Below are 27,433 nucleotides of genomic sequence, written 5' to 3' on the forward strand. Positions count from 1 at the left end.
TGATGATATTCAGAAGATCAAAGGTAATAGGATAACATCTTTGATGGACATTCCAGAAAAAGAGTTCCAAAATTGCTTTGGAGGGTGGACTAGGCACTATGGTATTGGTGTATAGCTTTGCAAGGGGAGTACTTCGAAGGTGACCACAGTGATATTCAGCGCTTAGGTGTGGTAGCACTTTTTCTAGGATGAGCTTGTGAACTTAATTGTCAAGTCTTGTATATAAGGGATCTTAAATAATGGAAATCAAAGAAACTGGTTTAGCATTTCTCAGCCAGAGCTGTATATTGGAGGAAAAAATAGAATCAATTCTAGGTATTTTAATCAAAATAGGATATAATATAAGGAAGGTGGTCTTTACATGGTATCAGAGGGGCTTGATGAGCAGATAAGCTGCTGCTATTGCCCCAACAGTGCCAGGACACTACCGGGACCTCTGCCTCCAACATCTTAGCACTCGCCTACTGGATGACCAGACACTCAGCTGAATTTAGCCACAGTAGCTTTCTTAGTTGCTTTTAGAAATTTGAGCACTGTGACTAGACACTGGAATCCTTAGTCCTGTGGCTACAACTCATGTGCCTGTGACTTAGCCGGATCACAGAAACAGCAAGAAATTGGCTTCTACTTCCACCTTCTAGATCCTGGAAGAGAGCATCAAACAGGGACGCCTAATTTCCAGTGGAGCCAAAGGAGTGCAGTTTTTACCTTTCTAACATCTCCAGTGCAGCTGAGAGGTAAAAATGGATACAGGGTGCCAGTGGATCACATTAATCACACTTTGGGCCCCCTTTTCCTGTGGTCATCTAGTTTCTTCTCAGCATACCATGGGGAGCCTTGCTTAGGATGATTTCCTAGAAGAGGACTTCCTAAAACAAACAACAACAAAAAAAAGCATATGTGACATTTACCAGCAGAAAAGACCAGAATGTGATTTCCTGATGTTTGTTTGCATTTTATTAAATATAAATATTTCTATTTCAGTATGTTAAATGATGCTTAAGAGATTTTTTTTTTTTTTTTTTGAGACAGAGTCTCACTATGTTGCCCTAGGTAGAGTGCCGGGCATCACAGCTCACAGCAACCTCTAACTCTTGGGCTTAGGCGATTCTCTTGCCTCAGCCTGCCAAGTAGCTGGGATGACAGGCGCCCGCCACAACGCCCAGCTATTTTTTGTTGCAGTTTGGCTGGGGCTGGGTTTGAACCCGCCACCCTTGGTATGTGGGCCTGGCACCCTACCACTGAGCCACAGGCACTGCCCGATGCTTAAGAGAATTTAGCCCTTAAAACATAGTTATCCCTGGGTATCCACAGGGCAGATTAGTTCTAGGACCACCTCCACAGTAACCAAAATCTAGGGATGCAGGCCGGGAGTGGGGCTCCTACCTGTAACCCCAGCACTCTGGGAGGCTGAGATAGGTAGATTGCCTGAGCTCACAAGTTTGAGACCAGCCTGAGCAAGACCACCCTGTCTCTAAAAATAGCCAGGCATTGTGGTGGGCTCATGTAGTCCAAGTTACTTGGGAGGCTGAGGCAAGAGAATCACTTGAGCCCAAGGGTGTGAGGTTGCAGTGAGCTATGATGCCATAGCACTCAACCGAGGGCAACAAAGTGAGACTGTCTCAAAAAAAAAAAAAAATCCATGGATGCTCAAGTCCCTTATGTAAAATGTCAGTCTCTGCATATAACCTCTGCACAGCCTCTTGTGTACTTTAAGTCATCTCTAGGTTACTTACAGGTTACTTACTAATACAATGTAAAATCTATGCAAAGAGTTGTTTCATATTATTTTAACAATAACAAGAAAAAGTCTGTGCATGTTCAGAACAGATGCAGTCATCCATTTTTTCCCTGAATATTGTTTGTTCTGAGGTTGTTTGACTCCGGGGATGCGGAGCCCATGGGTACAGGGAGCCGACTGCAATATAGCTGCTCTGCTATTATGAAAACGTCTATGTGACATATTAATTTTAAAAAGCAGATTGTAGAACAACTTGTACAATCTGGTGCTGCTGTTGTAAACATGTGGCTATCTGGGGGGAGATGGGCAAAGTAAAAATACTCTGACATGTATTTTTAATAGCAAGCTTGACTTCTTATTCCAAACCAATCAAGCTATTTTTGTTTAATGGATAGATAGTATGTCTTATTCTTCCTCTATCCAAATATATTTCTTGGGAAGTAATAGCTAATTAAAAATAAAAAAACACATGCTAGCTTGAATGATTGAATAAATAATTATTTGAGCTTTGTTGTTATTACATGAGGACTTCCTGGAAGAGAAGGAAGATTTTTAGACGTTACCACAAAAATAACTCTTCTTCCGCCAGGACTAGAACAACGCTTAATGTGAATTTTGGCAACCAAACAAGCACATGGGTTCCAAAGAGCTTATGTCTTTGTCCTTTTTATTATTTGGTAATCAATTTTAAAACTCACAAACCACTGATTTGCAAAATTCCTCTTAATTGTTGCAACCCTACCTTCCAAATGCAATTGAACAAGGGAACCAAGTTCTCAACAGAATTATCCATCCTTTCTTTCTCTGTAGTGGCTGTTTCAAAATAAGAAATTCCACCTTTTTTTTTTATTGTTGGGGATTCTTTGAGGGTACAAAGAACCAGGTTACACTGACAGAAATTCCACTTTAAAAAGTTTAGAGAATTGATTCCGACTCTATCCAGGTAAACATAAAAGATATAAAGCCTCCATCTTTTTTATGGCTGAATAGTATTCCATGGTGTACCTACACCACAATTTGTTAATCCATTCATGGGCTGGTGGACATTTGGGCTGCTTCTACAACTTGGCAATTATGAATTGGGCTGCAATAAACATTCTGGTGCAACTGTCTTTGTTGTAAAATGATTTTTGTTTTTCTGAGTAGATACCTAGTAATGGAATTGCAGGATCAAGCAGAAGCAAAAATTAAATTAAAAAAATAAAAATAAGGCAAAACAAACAAAATGATTTTTTTTTTTTTGAGACAGAGTTTCCCTGTGTCACCCTTGGTAGAGTGCTGTGCTGTCACAGCTCACAGTAACCTCAAACTCTCATGTGCTCAAGTGATTCTCTTGCCTCAGCCTCCCAAGTAGCTGGGACTACAGGCGCCCGCCACAATGCCTGGCTATTTTTGTTTGTTTGTTTGTTTAGCAGGCTGGGACAGGGTTCGAACCCACCAATCCCGGGGCATGTGGCCGGCTCCCTAACCACTGAGATACAGGTGCTGAGCCAAACAAAAAGTTTAGAGGATTGAGCTGGGCCAAGTCATCTATGAAAAGAAATAGCAATAGTCAATCATTAAAAGGGTGAATGAAAAAAAAAAAAAAAGGGTGAATGAACTGTTTATCCCCCCTAGCCATTAAAGTTGCCTGAGAACTGGCTGAACCAAATTGTGTCCTGCTGGTGATCTGATGAACATAAATTTGGTTACATTACAGCAGACAGATGTTGAAGAGTGACTTGCATGCATGCTCTAACATCAGCTAACGGTCTAGGACTCTATTTTAATCTCCAAACACTCCTGAGGTCTGTGTTTATGTATGTCTGTGGGAATATTCCTTAAAACATGCTCCCTTGGGGAAGGAAATAAACACATCCTGTCTCATATGTTTAAATGCACACAAGTTTTCCGTTAAGTACTGTGATGTATTTGATTTTTTTAAAGGCTCAACACTGACATAAATTTATTTCATGTGCACAGGCCTATGGTATCATTTGCTTTCCATGCCATACTCCTAAACTCTTGATCCTTTCTCAAAACAAAGGATCACCCAAGCACCACAATCTTGTACCTCATCACATCTTAGATGTCACTTTTCTAGCATAATAAAGTTAAATGACTTCACTTTCTTCTCACTTGATAGGTACTTAATGACAAGGAAGTTCCACATTCTATAACTGAGATGGTCCAGCCTCAGCAAAGAGAGAAGATGGCCATCTCTGACATCACTAGAACAGTCTGCAAAGCAAGACTGACATTTTTTTTTTTTTATTGTTGGGGATTCATTGAGGGTACAATAAGCCAGGTTACACTGATTGCATTTGTTAGGTAAAGTCCCTCTTGCAATCATGTCTTGCCCCCAGAAGGTGTGGCACACACCAGGGCCCCACCCCCTCCCTCCTTCCCTCTCTCTGCTTTTCCTCCCCCCCATAACCTTAATTGTCATTAATTGTCCTCATATCAAAATTGAGTACATAGGATTCATGCTTCTCCATTCTTGTGATGCTTTACTAAGAATAATGTCTTCCACTTCCATCCAGGTTAATACGAAGGATGTAAAGTCTCCATTTTTTTTAATGGCTGAATAGTATTCCATGGTGTACATATACCACAGCTTGTTAATCCATTCCTGTGTTGATGGGCATTTAGGCTGTTTCCACATTTTGCCAATTGTAAATTGAGCTGCAATAAACAGTCTAGTACAAGTGTCCTTATGATAAAAGGATTTTTTTCCTTCTGGGTAGATGCCCAGTAATGGGATTGCAGGATCAAATGGGAGGTCTAGCTTGAGTGCTTTGAGATTTCTCCATACTTCCTTCCAGAAAGGTTGTACTAGTTTGCAGTCCCACCAGCAGTGTAAAAGTGTTCCCTTCCTCCACATCCACGCCAGCATCTGCAGTTTTGAGATTTTGTGATGTGGGCCATTCTCACTGGAGTTAGATGATATCTCAGGGTTGTTTTGATTTGCATTTCTCTAATATATAGAGATGATGAACATTTTTTCATATGTTTGTTAGCCATTCGTCTGTCATCTTTAGAGAAGGTTCTATTCATGTCTCTTGCCCATTGATATATGGGATTGTTGGCTTTTTTCATGTGGATTAATTTGAGTTCTCTATAGATCCTAGTTACGAAGTTTTTGTCTGAGTGAAAATATGCAAATATCCTTTCTCATTGTGTAGGTTGTCTCTTTGCTTTGGCTATTGTCTTCTTAGATGTACAGAAGCTTTTCAGTTTAATGAAGTCCCATTTGTTTATTTTTGTTGTTGTTGCCATTGCCATGGCAGTCTTCTTCGTGAAGTCTTTCCCCAGGCCAATATCTTCCAGTGTTTTTCCTATGCTTTCTTTGAGGATTTTTATTGTTTCATGCCTTAAATTTAAGTCCTTTATCCATCTTGAATCAATTTTTGTGAGTGGAGAAAGGTGTGGGTTTAGTTTCAGTCTTTTACATGTAGATATCCAGTTCTCCCAACACCATTTATTGAATAGGGAGTCTTTCCCCCAGGGTATGTTCTTGTTTGGTTTATCAAAGATTAGGTGGTTGTAAGATGTTAGTTTCATTTCTTGGTTTTCTATTCGGTTCCAAGTGTCTCTGTCTCTATTTTTGTGCCAGTACCATGCTGTCTTGACCACTATGGCTTTGTAGTACAAACTAAAATCTGGTATGCTGATACCCCCAGCTTTATTTTTATTACTAAGAACTGCCTTAGCTATACGGGTTTTTTTCTGGTTCCATACAAAAGTTAGAATCATTTTTTCCAAATCTTGAAAGTACGATGTTGGTATTTTCATAGGAATGGCATTGAATAGGTAGATTGCTTTGGGAAGAATAGACATTTTAATAATGTTGATTCTTCCCATCCATGAGCATGATGTATTCTTCCATTTGTTAAAATCCTCTGCTATTTCCTTTCTGAGGATTTCATAATTTTCTTTATAGAGGTCCTTCACCTCCTTCGTTAGGTATATTCCTAGGTATTTCATTTTCTTTGAAACTATGGTGAAGGAAGTTGTGTCCTTAATTAGCTTCTCATCTTGACTGTTATTGGTGTATACAAAGGCTACTGACTTGTGGACCTTGATTTTATATCCTGAAACATTACTGTATTTTTTGATGGCTTTAAGGAGTCTTGTGGTTGAGTCTTTGGGATTCTCTAAGTATAGGATCATGTCATCATCAAAGCGGGAGAATTTGACCTCTTCTGCTCCCATTTGGATTCCCTTTATTTCCTTGTCTTGCCTAATTGTATTGGCTAGAACTTCCAGCACTACGTTGAATAGTAAAGGTGACAGAGGACAACCTTGTCTGGTTCCAGTTCTAAGAGGAAAAGCTTTCAGTTTTACTCCATTCAGTAAAATATTGGCTGTGGGTTTGTCATAGATAGCTTCAATCAGTTTTAGAAATGTGCCACCTATGCCTATACTCTTCAGTGTTCTAATTAGAAAAGGATGCTGGATTTTATCAAATTCTTTTTCTGCATCTATTGAGAGGATCATGTGATCTTTATTTTTGCCTCTGTTAATATGGTGGATAATGTTTATGGACTTGCATATGTTAAACCAGCCTTGCATCCCTGGGATGAAACCTACTTGATCATGATGTATGACTTTTTTGATGATAAGCTGTAATCTATTGGCTAGGATTTTGTTGAGAATTTTTGCATCTATATTCATGAGTGAGATTGGTCTGAAATTCTCCTTTTTGGTTGGGTCTTGTCCTGGTTTTGGTATCAGGGTGATGTTTGCTTCATAGAATGTGTTGGGGAAGATTCCTTCTTCCTCAATTTTTTGGAATAATTTCTGCAGTACAGGAATAAGCTCTTCCTTGAAGGTTTGATAGAATTCTAGTGTGAAGCCAACTGGACCAGGGCATTTTTTGTTTGGAAGATTTTTTATTGTTTCTTTAATCTCAATGCTTGAAATTGGTCTGTTCAGGAGCTCTATTTCTTCCTGGCTAAGTCTAGGGAGAGGGTGTGATTCCAAATATTGATCCATTTCCTTCACATTGTCAAATTTCTGGGCATAGAGTTTCTGGTAGTATTCAGAGATGATCTCTTGTATCTCTGTGGGATCAATTGTTATTTTCCCTTTATCATTTCTGATTGAGGTTACCAGACATTTTACTTTTCTATTTCTTGTTAGTCTGGCCAATGGTTTATGTATTTTATTTATTTTTTTTCAAAAAACCAGCTCCTTGTTTCATTAATTTTCTGAATGATTCTTTCATTTTCAATTTCATTGATCTCTGATTTGATTTTGGATATTTCTTTTCTTCTACTGAGTTTAGGCTTAGATTGTTTTTCTTTTTCCAAGTTCATAAGATGGCTTGTGAGTTTGTTGATGTGCTCTCTTTCTGTTTTTCGAATGTAGGCATATAAAGCGATTAATTGTTGTTATGCTCAAGGAAGTTAATGATTTCCTGTTTTATTTCTTCCTCTACCCATCTGTTATTCAAGAAGATTGTTTAATTTCCATGCCTTTGTGTGGGGTCGAACGTTTTTGTTAGAGTTGAGTTCCACCTTTAGTGTCTTATGGTCTGAGAAGATACAGGTAAAATTTCAATTCTTTTTATTCTGTTGATAATTGTTTTGTGTCCCAGGATATGATCAATTTTGGAGAATGTTCCATGGGGTGATGAGAAGAATGTATATTCTTTATCTTTGGGATGGAGTGTTCTATATGCATCTGTCAAGCACAGTTGTTCTAAGGTCTCATTTAAACCTCTTATATCTTAGTTTAATTTCTGTTTAGAGGATCTGTCCAGCTCTGTAAGAGGAGTGTTAAAGTCCCCTGTTATTATGGTATTATCAGGATATCATATTGCTCCAACTGAGTAAGGTCTGTTTCAAGAATCTGGGAGCATTTAAATTGGGTGCATAAATATTTAGAATTGAAACGTCTTCTTGTTGTATTTTTCCCTTGACCAATATAAAGTGACCATCTTTGTCTTTTTTGACTTTAGTTGCTTTAAATCCACATGTATCTGAAAATAAGATTGCAACTCCTCTTTTCTTCTGAATTCCAATTGCCTGAAAAATTGTCTTCCAACCCTTGACTCGGAGTTTTTTTTTTTTTTTTTTTGCAGTTTTTGGCCGGGGATGGGTTTGAACCTGCCACCTCCAGCATATGGGGCTGGTGCCCTACTCCGTTGAGCCACAGGCGCCACCCAACTCGGAGTTTTAATTTGTCTTTTGAAGCCAGGTGTGTTTCTTGCAGACAGCAAATGGATGGCTTGTGTTTTTTAATCCAGTCAGCCAATCTATGTCTCTTCAGTGGGGAATTCAAGCCATTAACATTTATTGAGATAATTGATAAGTGTGGTAGTATTCTATTCATCTTATTTTGTGAGAGTCCATTGCTTAGTTTTATCTTTTGCATCAGTGTGGAGGTTAGGTTTTGGCCTTTAATTTCTGAGTTCTTACTTTGCTGCTGATCTATTGTGGTGGTCAGTGTGTAGAACAGGTTGAAGTATTTCCTGTAGAGCTGGTCTTGTTGTGGCGAATTTCCTCAGTGTTTGTATATCCGTAAATGATTTGATTTCTCTGTCAATTTTGAAGCTTAGCTTAGCAGGGTACAGAATTCTGGGCTGGAAATTGTTCTGTTTAAGTAGATTAAAGGTAGATGACCATTGTCTTCTTGCTTGGAAAGTTTCATTAGAGAAGTCTGCGGTCACTCTGATGGATTTGCCCCTGTAGGTCAACTGGTGTTTACTCCTGCAGCTTGCAGAATCTTTTCTTTTGTCTTGACTTTGGACATGTTCATCACAATGTGTCTTGGAGAAGCTCAGTTAGAGTTGAGGCGACCTGGGGTCTGATATCCCTCTGAAAGGAGTGTGTCAGAATCTTTGGTGATATTTGGGAAGTTTTCTTTTATAATATTCTCTAGTATGGCTTCCATTCCCCTGGGGCATTCTTCTTCCCCTTGTGGGATTCCTATAAGTTGTATGTTGGAATGCTTCATAAAGTCCCATGATTCTGACAGTGAACATTCTGCTTTTTTTTTCTCTTCTTTTCTGCCTCTTTTACTATCTGAGTTATCTCAAGAACTTTGTCTTCTACCTCTGAAATTCTTTCTTCTGCATGGTCTAACCTGTTGCTGATACTTTCCATTGCATCTTTAAGTTCCCTAATTGACTGTTTCAGTTCCTTCAGCTCTGCTATATCCTTTCTATATTCTTCACATTGTTCATCTCTTATTTGATTCTGTTTTTGGATTTCCTTTTGGTTATTTTCCACTTTATTAGTAGTTTCCTTCATTGTTTCCATCATTTTCTTCATTGTTTTCATCATGTGTATTCTGAATTCCCTTTCTGTCATTCCTAACATTTCTTTATAGGCGGAATCCTCTGCAGTAGCTACCTCATGGTCCCTTGGCGGGGTTGTTCTGGACTGGTTCTTCCTGTTGCCTGGAGTTTTCTGCTTATTCTTCCTCATGAGTGATTTCTTTTATCTGTTTCCTTGCCCTAATTTTACTTTCACTTCCTCTTGCTCTTTAAGTTCCCGTGTATGAAAATAAAGATTCTACGTTCCTCCCAATGGTCATCCAAGGATATGGGTTTCTGTCTTCTCATTGCTCTACTATTCCGTGTGGCCTTGTCCACTTCTGCATGCTGGAAACTGGGGGAGTGCATCCATGTTCATCCAGGAAAGGAAATGAAACTTCCATATCTGCCTAAGACTGACATTTTTTAAACATCCAGTAGTGGCCATTTCCTACTACAGCACAAAGGCAACAAAGTATTCCCCCAGGGCGTTCTGCTTTTGCACAAGAGCCAGGGCTCAAGGGCTCAAGCCAACATTCCCCATGGTCAGTGACAAAAGACTGGGAAAAATTTACTTCTCTAAATGTGAGCACCCACACCTCCAAACCTATGAAGAATTTCCAGATGTTTCTCTTATGTTGCTTTGCACACATGTCTTACTACATCGAAATATCACTTTAGGACTTTTAAAGACTACAATAGCACCAATAAAACTGACAGATTTTTATTCTTTATGTGTTTCCAAAAAGCACAACAGAAGCTCTGACATGCCACTTTTAGGATGAAGAGCTCACACCAGTGGTGAGACAGTCTTTGGTGTTCACAGATGTGAACCCCTGACCAGAAGCCTCAGCAGCACTTGGGAGCCTGTTAGAAATGCAGATTCTTAGGACCTGCCCAGACGTACTGAATTAGAACCTAATTTTTTTTTTTTGAGACAGAGTCTCACTCAGTCACCCTTGGTAGAGTGCTATGGTGTCATAGTTCACAGCAAACTCAAACTCCTGGGCACCAGGAGTCTTCCTGCCTCAGCCTCCTGGGTGGTTGGGACTGCAGGTGCCCACTACTATGCCTGGCTAGTTTTTCTATTTTTAGGAGAGATGGGGTCTTACTCTTGCTCAGGCTGTTCTCAAACTCCTGAGCTTGGCCAATCCACCTAATTCAGCCTCCCAGAGTGCTATGATTATGGGCGTGAGCCACCGTGCCTGGCCTACAACCTGCATTTTAACAAGCATGCCAGCAGATTTAGATGCAAGATGAAATGTGAAAAGCACTGCAACAATCTACACACCCATCTCAGCCAACACAGTGACACCACCAATTAAATTTCCACCTGCACGGACCTGTCCAAAAACTATATTACTTTGGAACATGACTCTTTTCTCTTGTTGCTCAGAGGCCCCTCTGCTCACCCAGATTTGAGAAAAATCGCTTAAATGTTTGACAATGTCTTTTGTGTCTCTACCAAGTTGCCCTTTCCCTATCCTTGTCCTCACAAGCTGCTTAGCAGTTATTGAAGATGATGTTATAACCTGTCTGGAGGACTGTTTGATCTAATGTCATAATCCCACAACCTGCCAAATCCTATGATTCATTGTAATTAGAACTATTCATATTAATGTGAATTATGGGTGGGGAAACTTTGTTGCATGAAGACCTACTGTTTGGACTTGTTAGATTCTGTGAAGCCAGGATAAGCAGGTGATAATCTCCTAAATCATACTTATTTTGAATAAAGTTTAGAAATGTATAGTTTATCCAAATACCTTTCTAGTTAACATTGATAGTATAACACAGATGCAGTAATACCTTACTATATTATCACATTAAGAATTATAATACCCACCTTATTTACCTTTTTAGCAAACTAGCACCACTTAAGGATAATATAAAAGGAAAAACAAAATTAAAAGTGTAATTATCACTATAGGGAGTGGGCATGTGCAATCATCTAAGATAATTTTCTTTATAAATATTTAGTCATATAACTAATATCCCTAAAGAAGACAGACACACGATCTACAAACACATAAAAAAAGATATTAATAGTCAACTAAGATAATTTTCTTTATAAATATTTAGTCATATAACTAATAAACACTAAAATAATTATCCACTTACTAGGGTATAATTTTAAATGCTAAAACCAGAACTTTCTTTTAAATATAAAATATGTATGTGGCAAAGATTTTATTCAACTCATTCATGACTGAAGGTACCAGTAAGAGTTAATGAAAGAACTAGTAAATAAATTGTATAGACAATTTAATAAAATTCCATTAATATTGCGGGGTTACATACAGAACTGGTTATATGTCCTACAGGGTTACTGTCCTACAAGGCAACAAACCACAACCTTTGGAGAGATCATTTCCACTAAGCAGAAATCATATGCTTCTTAACTAGATAAAAATCTGCCAGCTAACCTGTCACCCACTGAGTCTGAGACCTTTAATCAATAGCAAACAGTGAGTTCAACAAGGTACTTTCTCTTCTATAATCTTTGGTTGGCCTTTGCCCCCATAGGATGTAGAAATGAGGTTTTACCATATATGTAAAATTTTTATAACTATATAACTTAACACATTTGTAAAAAACATTTTTTGCTTAAAATGTCAACATAATTTCTACTGAAGGTTCAAATATGTTCACTTTCCAAGTGGCATTTATTCTAAAATTACAGAAAGTGACATACCTTGTTCTGTCTCACATAGTTCCTGCTGAGCTTCACGGAGTTTCAAAAAGTCATTTTTTAAAGCTGCCTCTTTATAACCATAGATTTCCATGCCTCCTGTCCTTAGTTCTAGGTTTATAACAATGCCAGGATGTCTAAAGTGGCTCAGAGAATAGTCATGACATAGAAAGAAAGGGTTTTAGTGACAGGGTGTCCCCAAAGAGCCATTAATATCGGGAGAGTCCTGTGCTTTTCCTCACACGGCCTGGACAGGTAACTCTCTCCTTGCTTTGGACTGATCTCTATGGACACTGATGTGCTTCAATAGGAAATTAATATTTTTAAACTTATGTATTCACTTTCTCTCCCCTATACATCTGCTAATTATATAACGTGCAGGTTTCTCTGTGTGTAATCATTTAGATTCATATTCATGGACAACGTTGCCTCCTTCTTGCCATTTGGCTTCTGTTGAATCATCTTCATTATTCTTAGAAATTGAATTAATGGTGAGCTAGCAGAGAAAAGAATAAATATTCTGAGTGTCTTCACTAGGAAACACTGACTGATCCTTAATTAAAAGTTATTTTCTAGAGTAACTGCAGGGTTTGGGTTTTTTTCAGTTTGTTTTAATGTCAGTGTCCGCTTGCATTAAAAGCATTCACGGCATCTGCAAAGAAGTAGGTCTTGGCTTTTTTTTTTTTTTTTATTGTTAAATCATAGCTGTGTACATTAGTGCAATCACCTGTACCCATTCTAAGATGCACCATAGAAAGATGGAGACTTTACCTCTTTCATGTTTACATGGATGGAGCTGGAACATATTCTTCTTAGGTCTTGGCTTTTCCTCTGCCCCTGGCTTTAGCTCACTCTGTGAAGGCAGCCAAGGGCAGAGAAGGCCCTTCACATTCTCAGCAGGGGACCTGGCAGAGGGGAAGATGCCAGAATTGTAGAGTTCTCAGCATAAATAATTTCAAGATCTGAGTGCATTCTTTCCTAACAATTGAATGACTGGGCTTGTTCTCTCCCCTTCTTCCTAGCTAGCTAACCTTGTGTTGTATTGGCCTGCTCAATAGCATTCTTCAGAGAAGATGTTTGGAGATAGTAAATATGTCGCAGGAAACTGCATATGGGAATGCAATGTAGGGCCAGAATTCACAAAAGCTGGGAGTTCTCAGGGTTAGGGCCTGCTGTAGAAATACTTAGAGATGTTTACTAAAAACGGGAGTGTTTCTGTTTGGCTAAGAATAAAAACGCTCTACTTTATGTGTTTATATAAGCATTCATTACAATGTGTTCTGATGCTTCGGGTAGAAGCTCTCATATGATAGCATCCTTTTCCAACACATTAGATTGTCTCTATTATTGTTTCTTGAAATGAGATATAATAAAACCAAAACTTTTATTTAAATTAGTGATCCAGGATGCTTTCCCTTTTGCAAAATACTAAGTTTTATAGCTGTGAAAATGAGAATAGGTGCAAAAATCAAAAGGAATCAGATCTTTCTTTCTGCATTTTAACTTGGGAAAATGTTAGTTTTATCTAATGATTTTTTTTTTTCAAATAATTTAAAACCTTGGGTGGTAAATTGAATTGTATGTTGATTATATTTTAAACAATGCAATCGGTGGGGAGCATTGGAAATGTATCTTATGTGCCTTTACTTTAAATGTTACTTGGAACAGGGAGGAATGGTATGTTAATTGCTGTATAGATTCTCGGGGCATTTCATTGTCTTTTTTTTTTTTTTTTTTGACATGTGAAAAATTATTAGCCTTATTTAATTATTTCTATTTTATTCTACTTTGAAACATCCTGATTTTAACATCCTTATTTTTTCTCCTTGATTACATATTATTAAAAGACCAACAATAACAAATCCAAGAAACCAGGCATTGACTGTAGAAAATAGGGAAAATACGTCAGAGCATGAAGAAGGTAAGAGTCATCTGTAATGACTCTTAACATTTGGATATTTTATGTAACTCTTAACATTTGGATATTTTATCCAGAAGGAAATAAATTCATGCAAGTATATATTTATATAAAAATAGGATCATTTTTCATGTAAAGTCTGTATTCTGTTTGAATCATTTTACTTATGATTACTTGCAACCATAAAAAAAAAAAGGTTGCAGAAATCTACCTTTTCAAATGGACAGTATTCTTGCTATATTATTAAATGAGAAAGTGATACATATTTGTATCTTAATCTTGGTGTAAGCAACATTATATGCTTGATTTATATCTTTCTAGATTCTTATTATATGTTCCATTTTTTATTTTTGCTTGTTTGTATTTTCTGTTGTTTCTGTCACAAACGAAGCATGTTACTTTTTGGACTTAATTGGCATGAGTTGAAATAAATCAACAAGAATCTTTATTATCTTCCTTGATTATTTTCGTAGAATAAATTCCTAGGGGTAGAGTTACTGGGCCTAGGTGTTTACATTATGTTAGATATTTCATATACTTTGTAGTCTCATATTCTTCTGTGAAAAGGAGTTTTAAATTCATACTTCGCAAAGTAAAGAATATTCATTCTGCCATTTCTGCTCTCATGTCTTTTCCTTATCACACCGTTTCCATAATAATCTTTTTTTTTTTTTTGTAGAGACAGAGTCTCACCCTATGGCCCTCGGTAGAGTGCCGTGACCTCACACAGCTCACAGCAACCTCCAACTCCTGGGCTTAAGCTATTCTCTTGCCTCAGCCTCCCGAGCAGCTGGGACTACAGGCGCCCGCCACAACACCCGGCTATTTTTTTTTTTTGGTTGCAGTTTTGGCCAGGGCTGAGTTTGAACCCGCCACCCTCGGTATATGGGGCCGGCGCCCTACCAACTGAGCCACAGGCGCCGCCCCATAATAATCTTTACTTACCTATAGCCCGTGTATTTCATGGGTCCTTATAAACCATATGCTCTCCTTTCTCTCTTCTCTTCTCTTTCTCCTGCCAACCCCCAGACCCACCTGCTCAGGACAGAATTCTCCCATTGCTGGCTAGTTTCTCCCCATCTCTGTTTTTGTTCTCTATTCTACTGTCATTTGCCCCACAGTTTGCTTTTGCTATTCTACAGAACTATAAACTGTTTTCCCTCTGGCCTCATTCATGTGCCAAACGCTATGCAGTTCAAAAGAAATCATCTCCTAATTTTGAATTTATAAAAAAAAAAAAAAGAAGAAGAAGAAAGAAAACAAGAGATCCAATTCAGAGGTAGATATTTTGTGAGTTTTATGTTTCCATAAATTTAGTAACTTGAAAAAAACTAACGTAAAATTTCTCAAATTTTCAAGTATTTACAGTCTTATTTTTAGAAGCTGTTTAGGATAATTTCATTATAAGATATTTAGAGGCCTAAATTAGCAAGCTTATTAGCTATGGTTTTTTTCTTACAAAAATTCCTAAATGTCTTTATTACAATATCACCTTTTATGGCTAAAAATCTAAGTATGTGCTTAGAAGGAAAAATAAAAAAAAAAAAAGAACAACAGCAACACCCATATTGACTAAAATTACTTTTGCCTCAAAATGCTGGGGCTGTTGACCAAAATAGTTTAGTCTCCTGATGCATTAAAGATGAACAGAATTCGTTTATAAAGAATGTTCCAACCAGATGTCTGGGAATTCGGTAACTGTAGTTACAAAGAAAAATAGAAGGAAGCGGGGGCACATTTCTATTTCTATTTCAAAACAATGGGTACTTAATAGTATAGGTAATTAGGATAAGAGAAAGCATTCCACTCTCAATCAGGGCAACTGAATGTCTGCTCCAATTAGGCTCTGCACCGGGAGCTTAGAGGACTACTACAAAGATGGGAGAGCCCCTGCCTCACTGGCCAACTTAGATAAGAAGCAGGCAAACACACAATGGCCGTAGAAGGACATGCAGGGAAGGGCTTGGTGGGTAATATCAAGCAAGTGCCTTCATGTTCAATTCAGAGACACAGGCAGAGAGGTTGCTTCCAACTGTGGTGATATATGAAGCTATTTTGGAAAGGAGGTAGCTTTTGAACTTGGCCTTGGAGGAACTGATAGGATCTTGATAGACAGAGATGGTTAAAGTGTGCTTTACAAAATGATGATGATGAAATTGGGTTAGGCATGTTTGGGAAAAGTAAGTAGACCTATTTGCATGGAGCGGAAAGTTCCAATGGGAAAGTGAGAGGAAACCCTGGCATGATAGGTTAAGAAAACTCATCTCATGGAGAACTTCGACAGTAAACCTCTAGGCTAATATTTGTCGGAATTTTCTATTTAGATTTGTTACATCAGAATTACCTTGCAGTGGCTGGGCATGGTGGCTCGCTCCTGTAATTCTAGCACTCTGGGAGAGCAAGATGGTTGGATTGCTTGAGCTCGGGAGCTCAAGACCAGCCTGAGCAAGAGGGAGAGCCCCATCTCTGTTAAAAAGAGGCGGTGCCAGTGGCTCAGTGAGTAGGGTGCTGGCCCCATATACTGAAGGTGGCAGGTTCGAACCTGGCCGTGGCCAAGCTGCAACAAAAAGAAATAGCTGGGCCTTGTGGCGGGCACCTGTAGTCCCAGCTACTTGGGAGGCTGAGGCAAGAGAATCACCTAAGCCCAAGAGCTGGAGGTTGCTGTGAGCTGTGATGCCACCGCACTCTACTGAGGGCGACAAAGTGAGACTTTGTCTCTTAAAAAAAGAAAAACTAGCCAGGCATCATAACCTGTTGTCCCAGTTATCCAGTACTCAGGAGGCTGAGGCAGAAGGATTGCTTGAGTCCAAGAGTTTGAGGTTGCTAGGAGCTATGATGCCACAACACTCTACCCAGGGCAACAGAGTGAGATTTTGTCTCAAAAAAAAAAATAGACGCCTGGACCATGCTTCTGATCAGAACACAGAGCAATGCCCTGAATCTGTATTTTACCCGTCTTCCTAGGAGACTCCAATGCACTCTAAAATGTGATGACATTTGCTATTGAAACAGCCTTCAGGACTCTGTGGCTTATAGGTATGAGCAAAATAGAGTCTTTCCTTCAGAGGCCCCTCTGCCTCTAATGCAACATTCTTTAGTTCTGTGCTTTATAGGTTTACGTAAAATGACTCTTATCTTTCCTGACTTCCTTGGGGCTCTGATACGAGTCCAGTGGGACTGCCTGGGAGCAACCCGAGAAGCAGGACCTCTGCTCCATGAGAGAAGAGAGGCTTGTGGAGTTCACTGTGCCTGGCTCCTCTCCCTCCCTCAAAAACCTTGTTCCTTTAAAAACACAGGAACAGGGGCCGGAGCACTTGCCCACTGGTCCTCGGGCTGCCACTCCAGAGCCTGGAGCCCAGCTTCTAGGAATTTAGATGTTGAAAATATTCCCTGTGCACGGAATTCGATCTGTCGTGGTTGGCCTTGGACATTCTTTGTTAACAAGTAGAATTAGAAGGTCATGTGATGTTGGAGTAAGAGGATTTATCTTGGTGACTTTAGATTTATCTTAGTGACTAATGGTTCCATTGCAGGAATAATTATACAAAGCAGAGAACCCAGGAAAGAATCACCAGAGAAGGAATTAAAAATAAGATATTAGATGAAAGCACCCACCTTGATGCTAAAAGAAAACAAGCCAACAGCAACAGCAGCAGTTAAACAATCTGAGCACAGAAAACCGAGCCCAACTCCCTGACATCAGTGTGAACAAAGCTGAGATGACCCACAGAAAGCATTTTATGCACAATAAGCAGGCAGTCAAGTAAATAAAGCATGTGTAATTGTAAACAACCGACCAACCAAAACAACAACAAAGAAACACACATGAACAAACCACCCTCAGACTTCAGCAGGTGACATTCTCACACCATCCAATGCACAGGACACAGCAAGGCTCCTGAGATCCCCACTGACATAAAAACAGGCTACTTGAAGGAGAGACTGCATTTTATTTCACCTTCTTTTTAAGGATGCAGGATATTCACATGATACAATGTTCAAAAGGTACATAGGGGATCTTGTGAAAAGTCTCCTTCCCAACTCCGCCCTCCAGCTGTCCAAGTGCACCTCTTTGTGTATTCAAGTAAAAATGTATCTGTAGATTCCCCTGGGTTTAAAAAAACATGGTAACATATTGTACCTTGCTTTTTAAAATTTCATATCAGAATGTTCTTATTCTTTTGACAGTTGTATAGTATTATGTTTCATTGTGTAACTCTACCATAGTTAAATTAACTGGTCCTCGATAGGTAGGAACTTGGGTCATTTCCAGTGTCTTGCTATTACAAACATTACCACAGTGAGTACCTGATAAAAACCTTATTTCAGACATGGGCAGTTATACCCCTAATGTCCAGTCCCACACTGACATTATTGGGTCAGAGGATAAATACATGTGTGATATTTTTTTTTTTTTGAAGTTTTTGGCGGGGGCGGGGTTTGAACCCACCACCTCCGGTATATGGGGCCTGGTGCCCCTTTGAGCCACAGGTGCCGCCCCAGTGCATGTGTGATTTTTAAAGCTATTAACAAGTTCCTCCCCAAGAAGATTGCACCATTTTGTATTCATGGTATTAATGAAAACGTATTCTCCTTGGCCCCTGAAGTTTGATTAACAGAATTCTAAACCTTTGGATTTTTGTCAGCAGGGACATGTAAGGAGTACATTCTTGGCATAGTCTGTGTATGAGGTAGACCCAGGAACTTGCACATTGGGGACCTCACTAAGTGTCCAGAGTCTCCTTTACAGATAGCACCAGGCAGCCAGTGTCAACAAAAGAGCCCACCAGCTTTCTTATTTTGGTTGTTTGTTTGAAATGTGTGTGTATGTATGTGTACACACACACACACACACACACACACATATATATATATTTTTTTTTTTCTGCAGTTTTTGGCTGAGGCTGGGTTTAAACCCACCATCTCTGGTATATGGGGCTGGAGCCCTACTCCTCTGAGCCACAAGTGCCACTATGTGTGTGTATATATATATATATATATATTTTTTTTTTTTTTTTGAGACAGTGTCTTACTCTCTTGCCCAGGCTAGAGTGCTGTGGCATCAGCCTAGCTCACACCAACCGTACACTCTTGGGTTCAAGCAATCCTCCTGCCTCTGCCTCCCAGAGTGTGTGAGCCCCTAGCCCAGCTGAAATGTATTTTTTATTTTTTTTAATCAACAGTAAGATTGACTTTATTTTTTGCATAAAATTCTCATGAGTTCGAGCACATGCATTGATTTGAGTAACCACTACATTACAGAGTAGTTGCATCACCTCCCACCTCCAAAAAGTCCCTCAGGCCATCCCTTTGTAATCACACTCTTTCCCTACCCCTACACCCCCCCTCAAGCATCCACTAATCAATACTGCTCATTGTGGTTTTATCTTGTAGACTTCCTGTAAACAGAACCCTACAGTGTGTAACCCTTGGAGCTTAGCTCTTTCTGTTCAGCATGATTTCCTGGAGGTTTCATCCAAGTTGTCACGTTTATCAGTAGTTTATTGCTTTTTACTACTGAGAAGTATTCCATTGTATGAGTGTACCACAGTTTATTTACCCCTTCACCCACTGAATGACATTGGGGTTGGTTCCCATGTGGGGTCATTATTAATAAGAACTGCCATAAAAATTTATGTGTCCTGATTTTTGTGGGAACATAAAATTTCAGTTTCTCCTCAGTATAGTTTAGTTTTCATATCTTATGAGGGAGTTAAGGGATATTTTCTTACATTTAAAAGACACTTATGTTTCTTTTTCCTTAAACCACTCATTTCCTTTACCCATTTTTCTTTTTGGTTGTTGGTAATTTTCATTTTAGACAAGTTGGCTTAGGAGGACTGACAGGGCATCCAGATGGAAATGTTTAGCGTTCAGTTAAAAAATGCAGGACTAGAGTTTGAGAGAGATACTTGAGAAAACAGATTTTAAAGTTGCACAGGGCTGCGCCTGTGGCTCAAAGGAGTAGGGTGCCGGCCCCATAGGCCGGAGGCGGTGGGTTCAAAACCAGTCCCCGCCAAAAACTGCAAAAAAAAAAAGAAAAGAAAAGAAAGAAGAAAGTCGCACAGATAGAGACTGGAGGAATAAAGCCATGGACTGAGCCAACTCTTTAGGAGAGAATATGTAAAGCTTAAAGATAGAATCTGTGGAAATGCCCCTGTTTAGGATGTGGAAAGAGTAAGATCTAAAGGAAGAAACCAAGAAAGAGACTTCCCAGAGTTCACAGAAGAACCAGGCTTGTGCAGAGTAACATTAATAAAAGCTGAATAGTAAAGGTCTGCTAAGTAAAGGGTTTTAATTCCCAGGGCAGTGTTCAGAGGAAGAGAGATTTCTCTTTGAGAATTCCAAATAAAAGCCCTGTAATTCATTCTGATTGGTCAGGCTGGGTCACGTGACCACCCAGCACCTGTCACTGGTAGGAGGGGCTAGGGATCCTGGGCATTGATTGGCCTACTAGAGCACGTGCTTCAACCGCGTAATTTCCCAGAACCCAGATACTGGAGAAACCAGCGGCTGGTGTCTAATTAGTGCTGCCTTTGAGAGCAGCGTATCATCTAAGTCAGAATCTTAGACAGAAGCTGTGTGTCATGTTGAGAAACTGGGGATAACGTGTAGAAAATCCAATCCAAAAGAAAAAAAGAAAATCCAATCCAACAGTTTGGCTCAAGTTTGGAAACCCAGAAGCTTAAATAAACGATTTTTCTTTTCTCCAAAATTAAGGCAACATCAGTCCATATTCTCAGGTGCATGAAAATGAGGCCCACGGAGGGAGGCCCCAGAGTGCAGAGCCCTATAGGGTCGTGGAGGGGGGAGGATGGCGCAGGGAGTGAGGGGCTGCCCCGAGGAGGCAAGCAGGTACCTGACCCCTGCAGCCAGAATGTTGCCTACAGTGAAGATTAGTCCCGTGGTTACCCAGTGAGAGCTACTGCAGGAGCTTCACGCTGCCGCCAGGATGGCGTGCTTAGAGTGGGCTGGACAGTAGGTCCCTGGGTGGAGTGGCTCCTGCCTGTTTACTGTCTCCTTTCCAGCCCCAAGGGACCGTCAAGATCCTCGCACTGGACTCTTCCCCTCTTAAATAACAGTAATTGTCTCTTCCCTAGACAGCAAGGGCTGCTGCGTAGGTAGGGATCGTGCTTTGTCCACATCAGATCCTCCAGCTCTGTGTCTGGCATCAGCAGGCGCTCACACATGGTCCCTGGAAGAAGGGTGGATACCTGCTACTCTACACGATTTGCTGTCACCTTAGTGATTATTTCTAAGATCTAATTCTCACCCATTGTTTACCCAAATCAGGTGTCATTTATTAGAAACTAAGCAAGAGTAATAAATACAAATAATGAAGCTATTAGAAAGACAAAGCCTTAGAATTCTAGTCTAAGTCTATACATGCCAAAGGATAGACCTAGGTGGTGGATCTATGAATCTATCCATTACGTTAAAACTTCACCTTTTAATAAATTTTGTAATGTACAGACTCAGAGTAGAAGAAAATATGTGACATCAATGAGTTAAGGATATTTTAAACAGAGAAGGAAGGGAGAAGAAGGGAAGAAAGAAAATCACTATTACAAAAAATGGGATTAATTAAAGCATTAAATAAAGTACATCTGCTCAATGAAATTGTATGTACACTGTTTAAAATCTTATCTCTGAAGACAGAGTCATAGTACCAAGACTGATGTGGTGGAGCCTCAGTACCACCACATCCCAAATGTCTCCTCAGACCTCACCAGCAGAAAGTATCCTCTAAGTAACAATGATGTGCTTGCTATGAAGGTGCTTCCCCTTGCTATGAATGTGCTTCCCAAATAAAAACATTGGCTAAATGTACCTGCAGTCCCAGCCACTCGGGAGTCTGAGAGGCAAGAGGTTTACCTGAGCCCAGGAATGCAAAGGTTTCAGTGAACTCAAATCAGGCCACTGTACTCAAGTGTGGGTGACAAAGCAAAACCCTATTTCTAAAAAAAGGAAAAAAATTACAGAACTTATTACAAAAAAAAAAAAAACTGGAAGAAAATATGTAGCATAATTGCTGTGCAGATTTTCATTTCAAATTTTTTTTTAGTATTTTTTTTTTGAGACAATCTCACTATGTCACTTTCAGCAGAGTGCCATGGTGTCACAGCTTACAGCAACCTCAAACTCTTGGGCTTAAGTGATTCTCTTGCCTCAGCCGCCCAAGTAGCTGGGACTATAGGTGCCTGCCACAACACCCATCTACTTTTTTTTTTTTAATTAAATCATAGCTGTGTACATTAATGCAGTCAAGGGGTACAATGTGCTGATTTCATATATAATCTGAAATATTTTCATCAAACTGTTCAACGTAGCCTTCATGGAATTTTCTTAGTTATTGTATGAAGACATTTGTATTCCGCATTTAGTAAGTTTCGCCTGTACCCATTCTAAGATGCACCATAGGTGTGGCCCCACCAATTACCCTCCCTCCATCCCAACCTCCCCCCTCCCTTGGCCCTTACCCCATATTCTTGGGCTATAGTTGGGTTATAGCCTTCATATGAAAGCTATAAATTAGCTTCATAGTAGGGCTGAGTACATTGGATACTTTTTCTTCCATTTTTGAGATACTTTGCTAAGAAGAATATGTTCCAGCTCCATCCAATAAACGTGAAAGAGGTAAAGTCTCCATCTTTCTTTAAGGCTGCATAATATTCCATGGCATACATGTACTACAATTTATTAATCCATTCATGGGTTGATGGGCACTTGGGCTTCTTCCATGACTTAACAGTTATGAATTGGGCTGCAATAAACATTCTATTACAGATGTCTTTGTTATATTGTGATTTTTGGTCTTCTGGGTATATACCTAGTTTTTGTTGCCATTGTCATTGTTGTTTAGCTGGCCCAGGCCAGGTTCGAACCCGCCAGCCTTGGTGTATGTGGCCAGCGCCATAACCACTGTGCTATGGGCACCAAGCCCTTCATTTCAAATTTTTACAGCCTTAAGCTTTCTTTGAACATGTACTGTAAAACAAAACAAGGCAAAAATTATATTTTAAATATCAAATCAACCATATTTTACTCAAAATTTTATGCACATAAAAGGATGAACTTGTTGGCTTATACTGTTCTTTTCTCTCCTTCTCAAAGGATGTACTGGGTGGCATCCTGATCAGCGGGCTCCTCATTGTGCTAACGTACCCTGCCTGGACACTAATTGACTGCCTGGACTCGGCCAGCCCCCTCTTTCCCGTGTGCGTCATAGTCGTGCCGTTCTTCTTGTGTTACAATTACCCTGCGTCTGATTACTACAGCCCTACCAGAGCGGATACCACCACCATTATGGCTGCTGGGGCTGGTGTGACTATAGGATGCTGGATCAATCATTTCTTCCAGCTTGTGTCCAAGCCGGCTGAATCACTCCCTGTCATTCAGAACATCCCACCACTCACCACTGACATGTTAGTTTTGGGTCTGACCAAATTTGCAGTGGGAATTGCATTGATCCTCTTGGTTCGTCAGCTTGTACAGAATCTCTCGCTGCAAGTGTTATACTCATGGTTCAAGGTGGTCACCAGGAACAAAGAGGCCAGGCGGAGACTGGAGATCGAAGTGCCTTACAAGTTTGTTACCTACACATCTGTGGGCATCTGTGCTACAACTTTTGTGCCAATGCTGCACAGATTTTTGGGATTACTGTGAGCCTCAAACAGTTGGAAATGAGCCCACTGGACATGAGAAGCAAGACATAGGAAAGTTGTAGGTGGGGAAGAGTTAACTCATTTTTCTTAAAAAAAAAAAAATTAGCCAAGTACAGTGGCTCATGCCTATAATCCTAGCACTCTGAGCAGCTGACACAGGTGGAATGCTTGAGCTCAGGTACTCAAGAGTTCAAGACCAGCCAGAGCAAGAGTGAGAACCCATCTCTACTAATAATAGAAAAATTAGCCAAGTATTATGGCAAGAACCTGTAGCTACCTTGGAGGCTCAGGCAGGAGGATCACTTGAACTTAAGAGTCTGAAGTTGTTATGTTAAGAGCTTGGGTGACACCACAGCACTATAGTTTGGGCTACAGAGTAAGAATCTGTCTCAAAAAAAAAAAAAAGAAAGAAAAGAAAGGAAAATCTTTAGTCACAGGGTGATGCTACAGTTGAACCCAGGTGAAAAACCACAATTAAGGGCGGCGCCTGTGGCTCAAAGGGGTAGGGCGCCAGTCCCATATGCCGGAGGTGGTGGGTTCAAACCCAGCCCAGGCCAGAAACTGCAAAAAAAAAAAACCACAATTAAGATCTTTAGGGACTTCTCTCCCATCCTCCATTCTGTTACTTGAATTTGGGACCTAGTCATGAGCTGGTAGAAATTGTGGCCTGGCTTAGCAATGGCTCTGAGCCACACTGAGTTCTAGCGAGCAGGCAGGGACAGGGGATCTGGGAGGCTGGAAGTAGAGCATTTCTTTTCATTTAGGGCCTTTGCCCAGCCCTGAATCTCATTTCCAAAATGGGGATTTTGTTACCCATGTAAAACTGCATTCCCTGGATAGGGTAACTTCCTTGTTGTTAGGATCTAATTGAACTGTGTCTGCTGCTGGGGTGGTGAGAATGCTCTGAAATTAAGCTTGCTGTGCAAAGCTCAAAGGTGGCAAAGCTATAAGGTCAGGGGGAAGAGCCTGCTTTCCTTTGGGTGCTGTGAAATAGGGACCTCCTCTTCCTGTCCATACATTTTGCAGGATTCCAGGCACACTTACCCTGTTCTTCTGAACCATGAAATAAACCGGCTGCTTCTGCCTCACTGGGGAGGTGGGGGCTGGCCTTCAGCACACGTGGACAGACACATCTGGGAGCCCTCTGCCCATCTTCAGCCTTTTTGGTTTCATATAAACTTGGAGGCATTGGCATCTGCCTAGAAAAGTGGATCAGTAGAACAGATGAACCTGACAGAGGTACAGTCCCCCATGACATTGCCCGAAGCTCACAAGGCCTCCTTGACACTCCCCTCCCTGTCTCCGTTCTGTTCTGTCCATCTCGAATCAGGGTTCCCCATCCATTTTCCTCTTCCCACCTCTTATCTTTTGGAAATTTAAAGGATAACTAGTGCAAGAACAACTTTAGCTTCTCTTTGGAAAACAAGCCACCCAAATAAAACACCAGAGAGTCACCTTCCTGGGCTCCTCTTCAGTTTTTAAAAATAAGGAACAGGTGTCAACACCTCCCTTAAAACTCAGTGTAAATGTCACGGTAACAAGGTATCTACTGAGGCACAGTGCCTGAACCACTGAAACCCATGTTTTATGAGCCCAACACATCATTGCCACACACAGACTCTGGGAAAAATTAGCCTCCTTGAAATGACAGAAGGTCTTAACCTCTGTCTGCATTCAGTCTTAAAGCTGAAAGCCAGGTTTTTCTTGATTTCAGATACATCCTACTGCTTATTATTGGAATGATCTTTGGTATTTGACCTACTGCTTCAATTTCTAGAGAAAAATATTTTGTAGTAAAACATACTGTTTTAAGAGTCTTCTCACATTTAACCACAGTTAGAAGGAAGGGGTCAGAAAGACCTTCCCTGACTGCTCACCTGACTCGGGGCGAGCCCCGGCTTCAGGCTCCCAGCCGAGTCTGCTCTGTGGCGCAGTGGCTGCTGGTTGGATGAGGCAGTTTCCTGCACCTGTCCCACCAGCTGCCAAATCGAAGATCGCAACACTGGATATTTACACAAAATGATTTTTGTTGATTTGTCTGAAGCCAGCTGACAAAGGATCAGCTTTTCCCATTTGTATCTTTTAGAAAGATGAGCTGTAATTATTGTCACCGCCGTGGGTATTGGCATTTCATAAATACATAGATGTATGTTATACATAATTTTTATTGTTGTCTCTTTTAAGTCTCAATAGGAAGGTCGATCAGTTGTATTGATGTATTTAAGATTGTATTTACCTTAATTTGGATTGAGGATGGATATAATAGTAATGGCACATTAAGGAATGACCCCAAATTTGTCATGGTTGGTCACTTTTTAAAATATCTGATTGCAGAAACTTCTTATATATATAAGAAGTATATGTATATATATGCGGATGAGGCCAAGTTTAGTTTTTGAACCCGCCACCTCCGACATATGGGACCGGCGCCCTACTCCTTGAGCCACAGGCGCCAACCCCCAAGTTTAGTTTTTGAACACTCCTGCTCGGTGGTGTAGAATCAGGCAGCAACTGATGGAAAAAAGTCAGCACCTGATTCAAACTCTTGCTTTTAGCCCTCTTCCACTCATTTCTCAGCACTATGCTCTGACACCCTCACACACCACTGCACACCCCTTTGGAGGGAGGATGCCTTGAGGCGCCTTTGAAGACATGGATTTTTCTCTCTGGGGAAAGACTGCCCCCTGCTGGTTTGGCTCCAGTCTTGGTCCAGAGCCTGTCTCTAGATCCAGAGTCGGAGATTAAGAATTTTTTTCTTTTTTTTTTTTTGAGACAGAGCCTCAAGCTGTCACCCTGGGTAGAGTGCTGTAGCATCACAGCTCACAGCAACCTCCAACTGCTGGGCTCAAGTGAGTCTCCTGCCTCCACCCCCCAAGTAGCTGGGACTACAGGCGCCTGCCGCAACGCCCAGCTATTTTTTGGTTGTAGCTGTCATTGTTGTTTGGCGGGCCCAGGCTGGATTCGAACCCGCCAAATCAGGTGTACGTGGCTGGCACCTTAGCCGCTTGAGCCACAGGCGCCTAGCCGGAGATTAAGAATTTTTAAAAGTCAAGATCACCATCATGTAAGCCTAGAACCCATGGCCTGGCCAAACTCGCTTTTGGGAACTATGACACAAAAGCCCTCAGGATTATTGGCCCTCCAGGAGCCAGGTACGATGACATGCCCTTTCCTAATGCGCTCCATCCTGCCCCCAACCCACTTCCACTTTGGGCCAGGGCGTCCATCCTGCCAGACAGACATCATTTCACGCCAGTGATGCACCATCACAGAATACTCAGAAGATAAAAACATAGAAGAGACTCCTGAACTAAAATCCCTCTAGTGGCAGTGGCTGAAGTCACTCCACTACATGCCCCATGGTCTCCCTGTAAGATGCGGTTTCCTCACCCCGACAGGCGACTTGCACTTCCAGCGTAATCAGGGCGTGTGGCGTTCCCGTGCCATATGCCCCAGGTTTCTATTTTGGAAGCCCGCAGCTGTCTTGCTTATGTACCGTATGTAAATTTATTCTTTTGAAAATAAAGAAAATCACTTGTTTATGCCTTCTTAGTAAATGCTTTAAAAGCTAGTGTTCTGCTTGCTTGGATTTTGGGGGGTTTTTTTAGACCTTTTTCTCTGGGTTGATTGGGCCTAAGTTGAAAAAAGGGGACAAAAATAAGAGGCATCCTCTGTTGTCATGATCCAGAGACATGCAAATGTCAGCCTCAAGGTGCTCACAGGTGTGTGATTAATTGGAAATAAGTGTTACACTAACATATCTAATAATACATCCTCTCTAAGTCTTTTATACTAGAGTGTGATCTTTTACCATGTGTGGAGATAAATGTTGCTATGTGTTGAAAGGTCAATGTGATAAGTGTTGCCAGTTAAGGTAACCAAATGGTTTTCAGAGATGAGTTCACTGCTGGACCAAATGCACATGACGCTAATTCAGATTCACATCATATTCACAGTATGCTCTGTGTTCAAGCATCCCGTATTTGCTATTTGAGATGGTACAGAAAGTTGACATTCTTATTAAAGGCAAATCTAGGACTCTATTTGTACTGTGAGCAGGAAGTATTTATTACCTACGATGCTGGACACCACAGAGATGCGAAGCTCCAGCCCACCCTGTGCAGTTTCCCAGGGAAGAGAAGACACAGCTTAGAGAATTACAGTTCAAGATCCA

The 27,433-nt window shown here is 40.5% G+C and overlaps 1 protein-coding gene across 1 annotated transcript in view; it reads left to right on the top strand.

Annotated features, from left to right (window-relative positions):
* The window catches only part of SGPP2 (sphingosine-1-phosphate phosphatase 2), a 133,534-nt gene extending 106,735 nt beyond the window's left edge, over positions 1-26,799 (top strand). Inside the window, exon 5 of the mRNA XM_053598117.1 lies at positions 22,709-26,799. Within this exon, the coding sequence (XP_053454092.1) occupies positions 22,709-23,260 (552 nt within the window). The 3' untranslated portion in view covers positions 23,261-26,799. The remainder of the gene's footprint in view (positions 1-22,708) is intronic.
* Positions 26,800-27,433: the final 634 nt, after the last annotated feature.

Source organism: Nycticebus coucang, chromosome 7 (assembly GCF_027406575.1).
Source record: "Nycticebus coucang isolate mNycCou1 chromosome 7, mNycCou1.pri, whole genome shotgun sequence".
Lineage (NCBI taxonomy): Eukaryota > Metazoa > Chordata > Mammalia > Primates > Lorisidae > Nycticebus > Nycticebus coucang.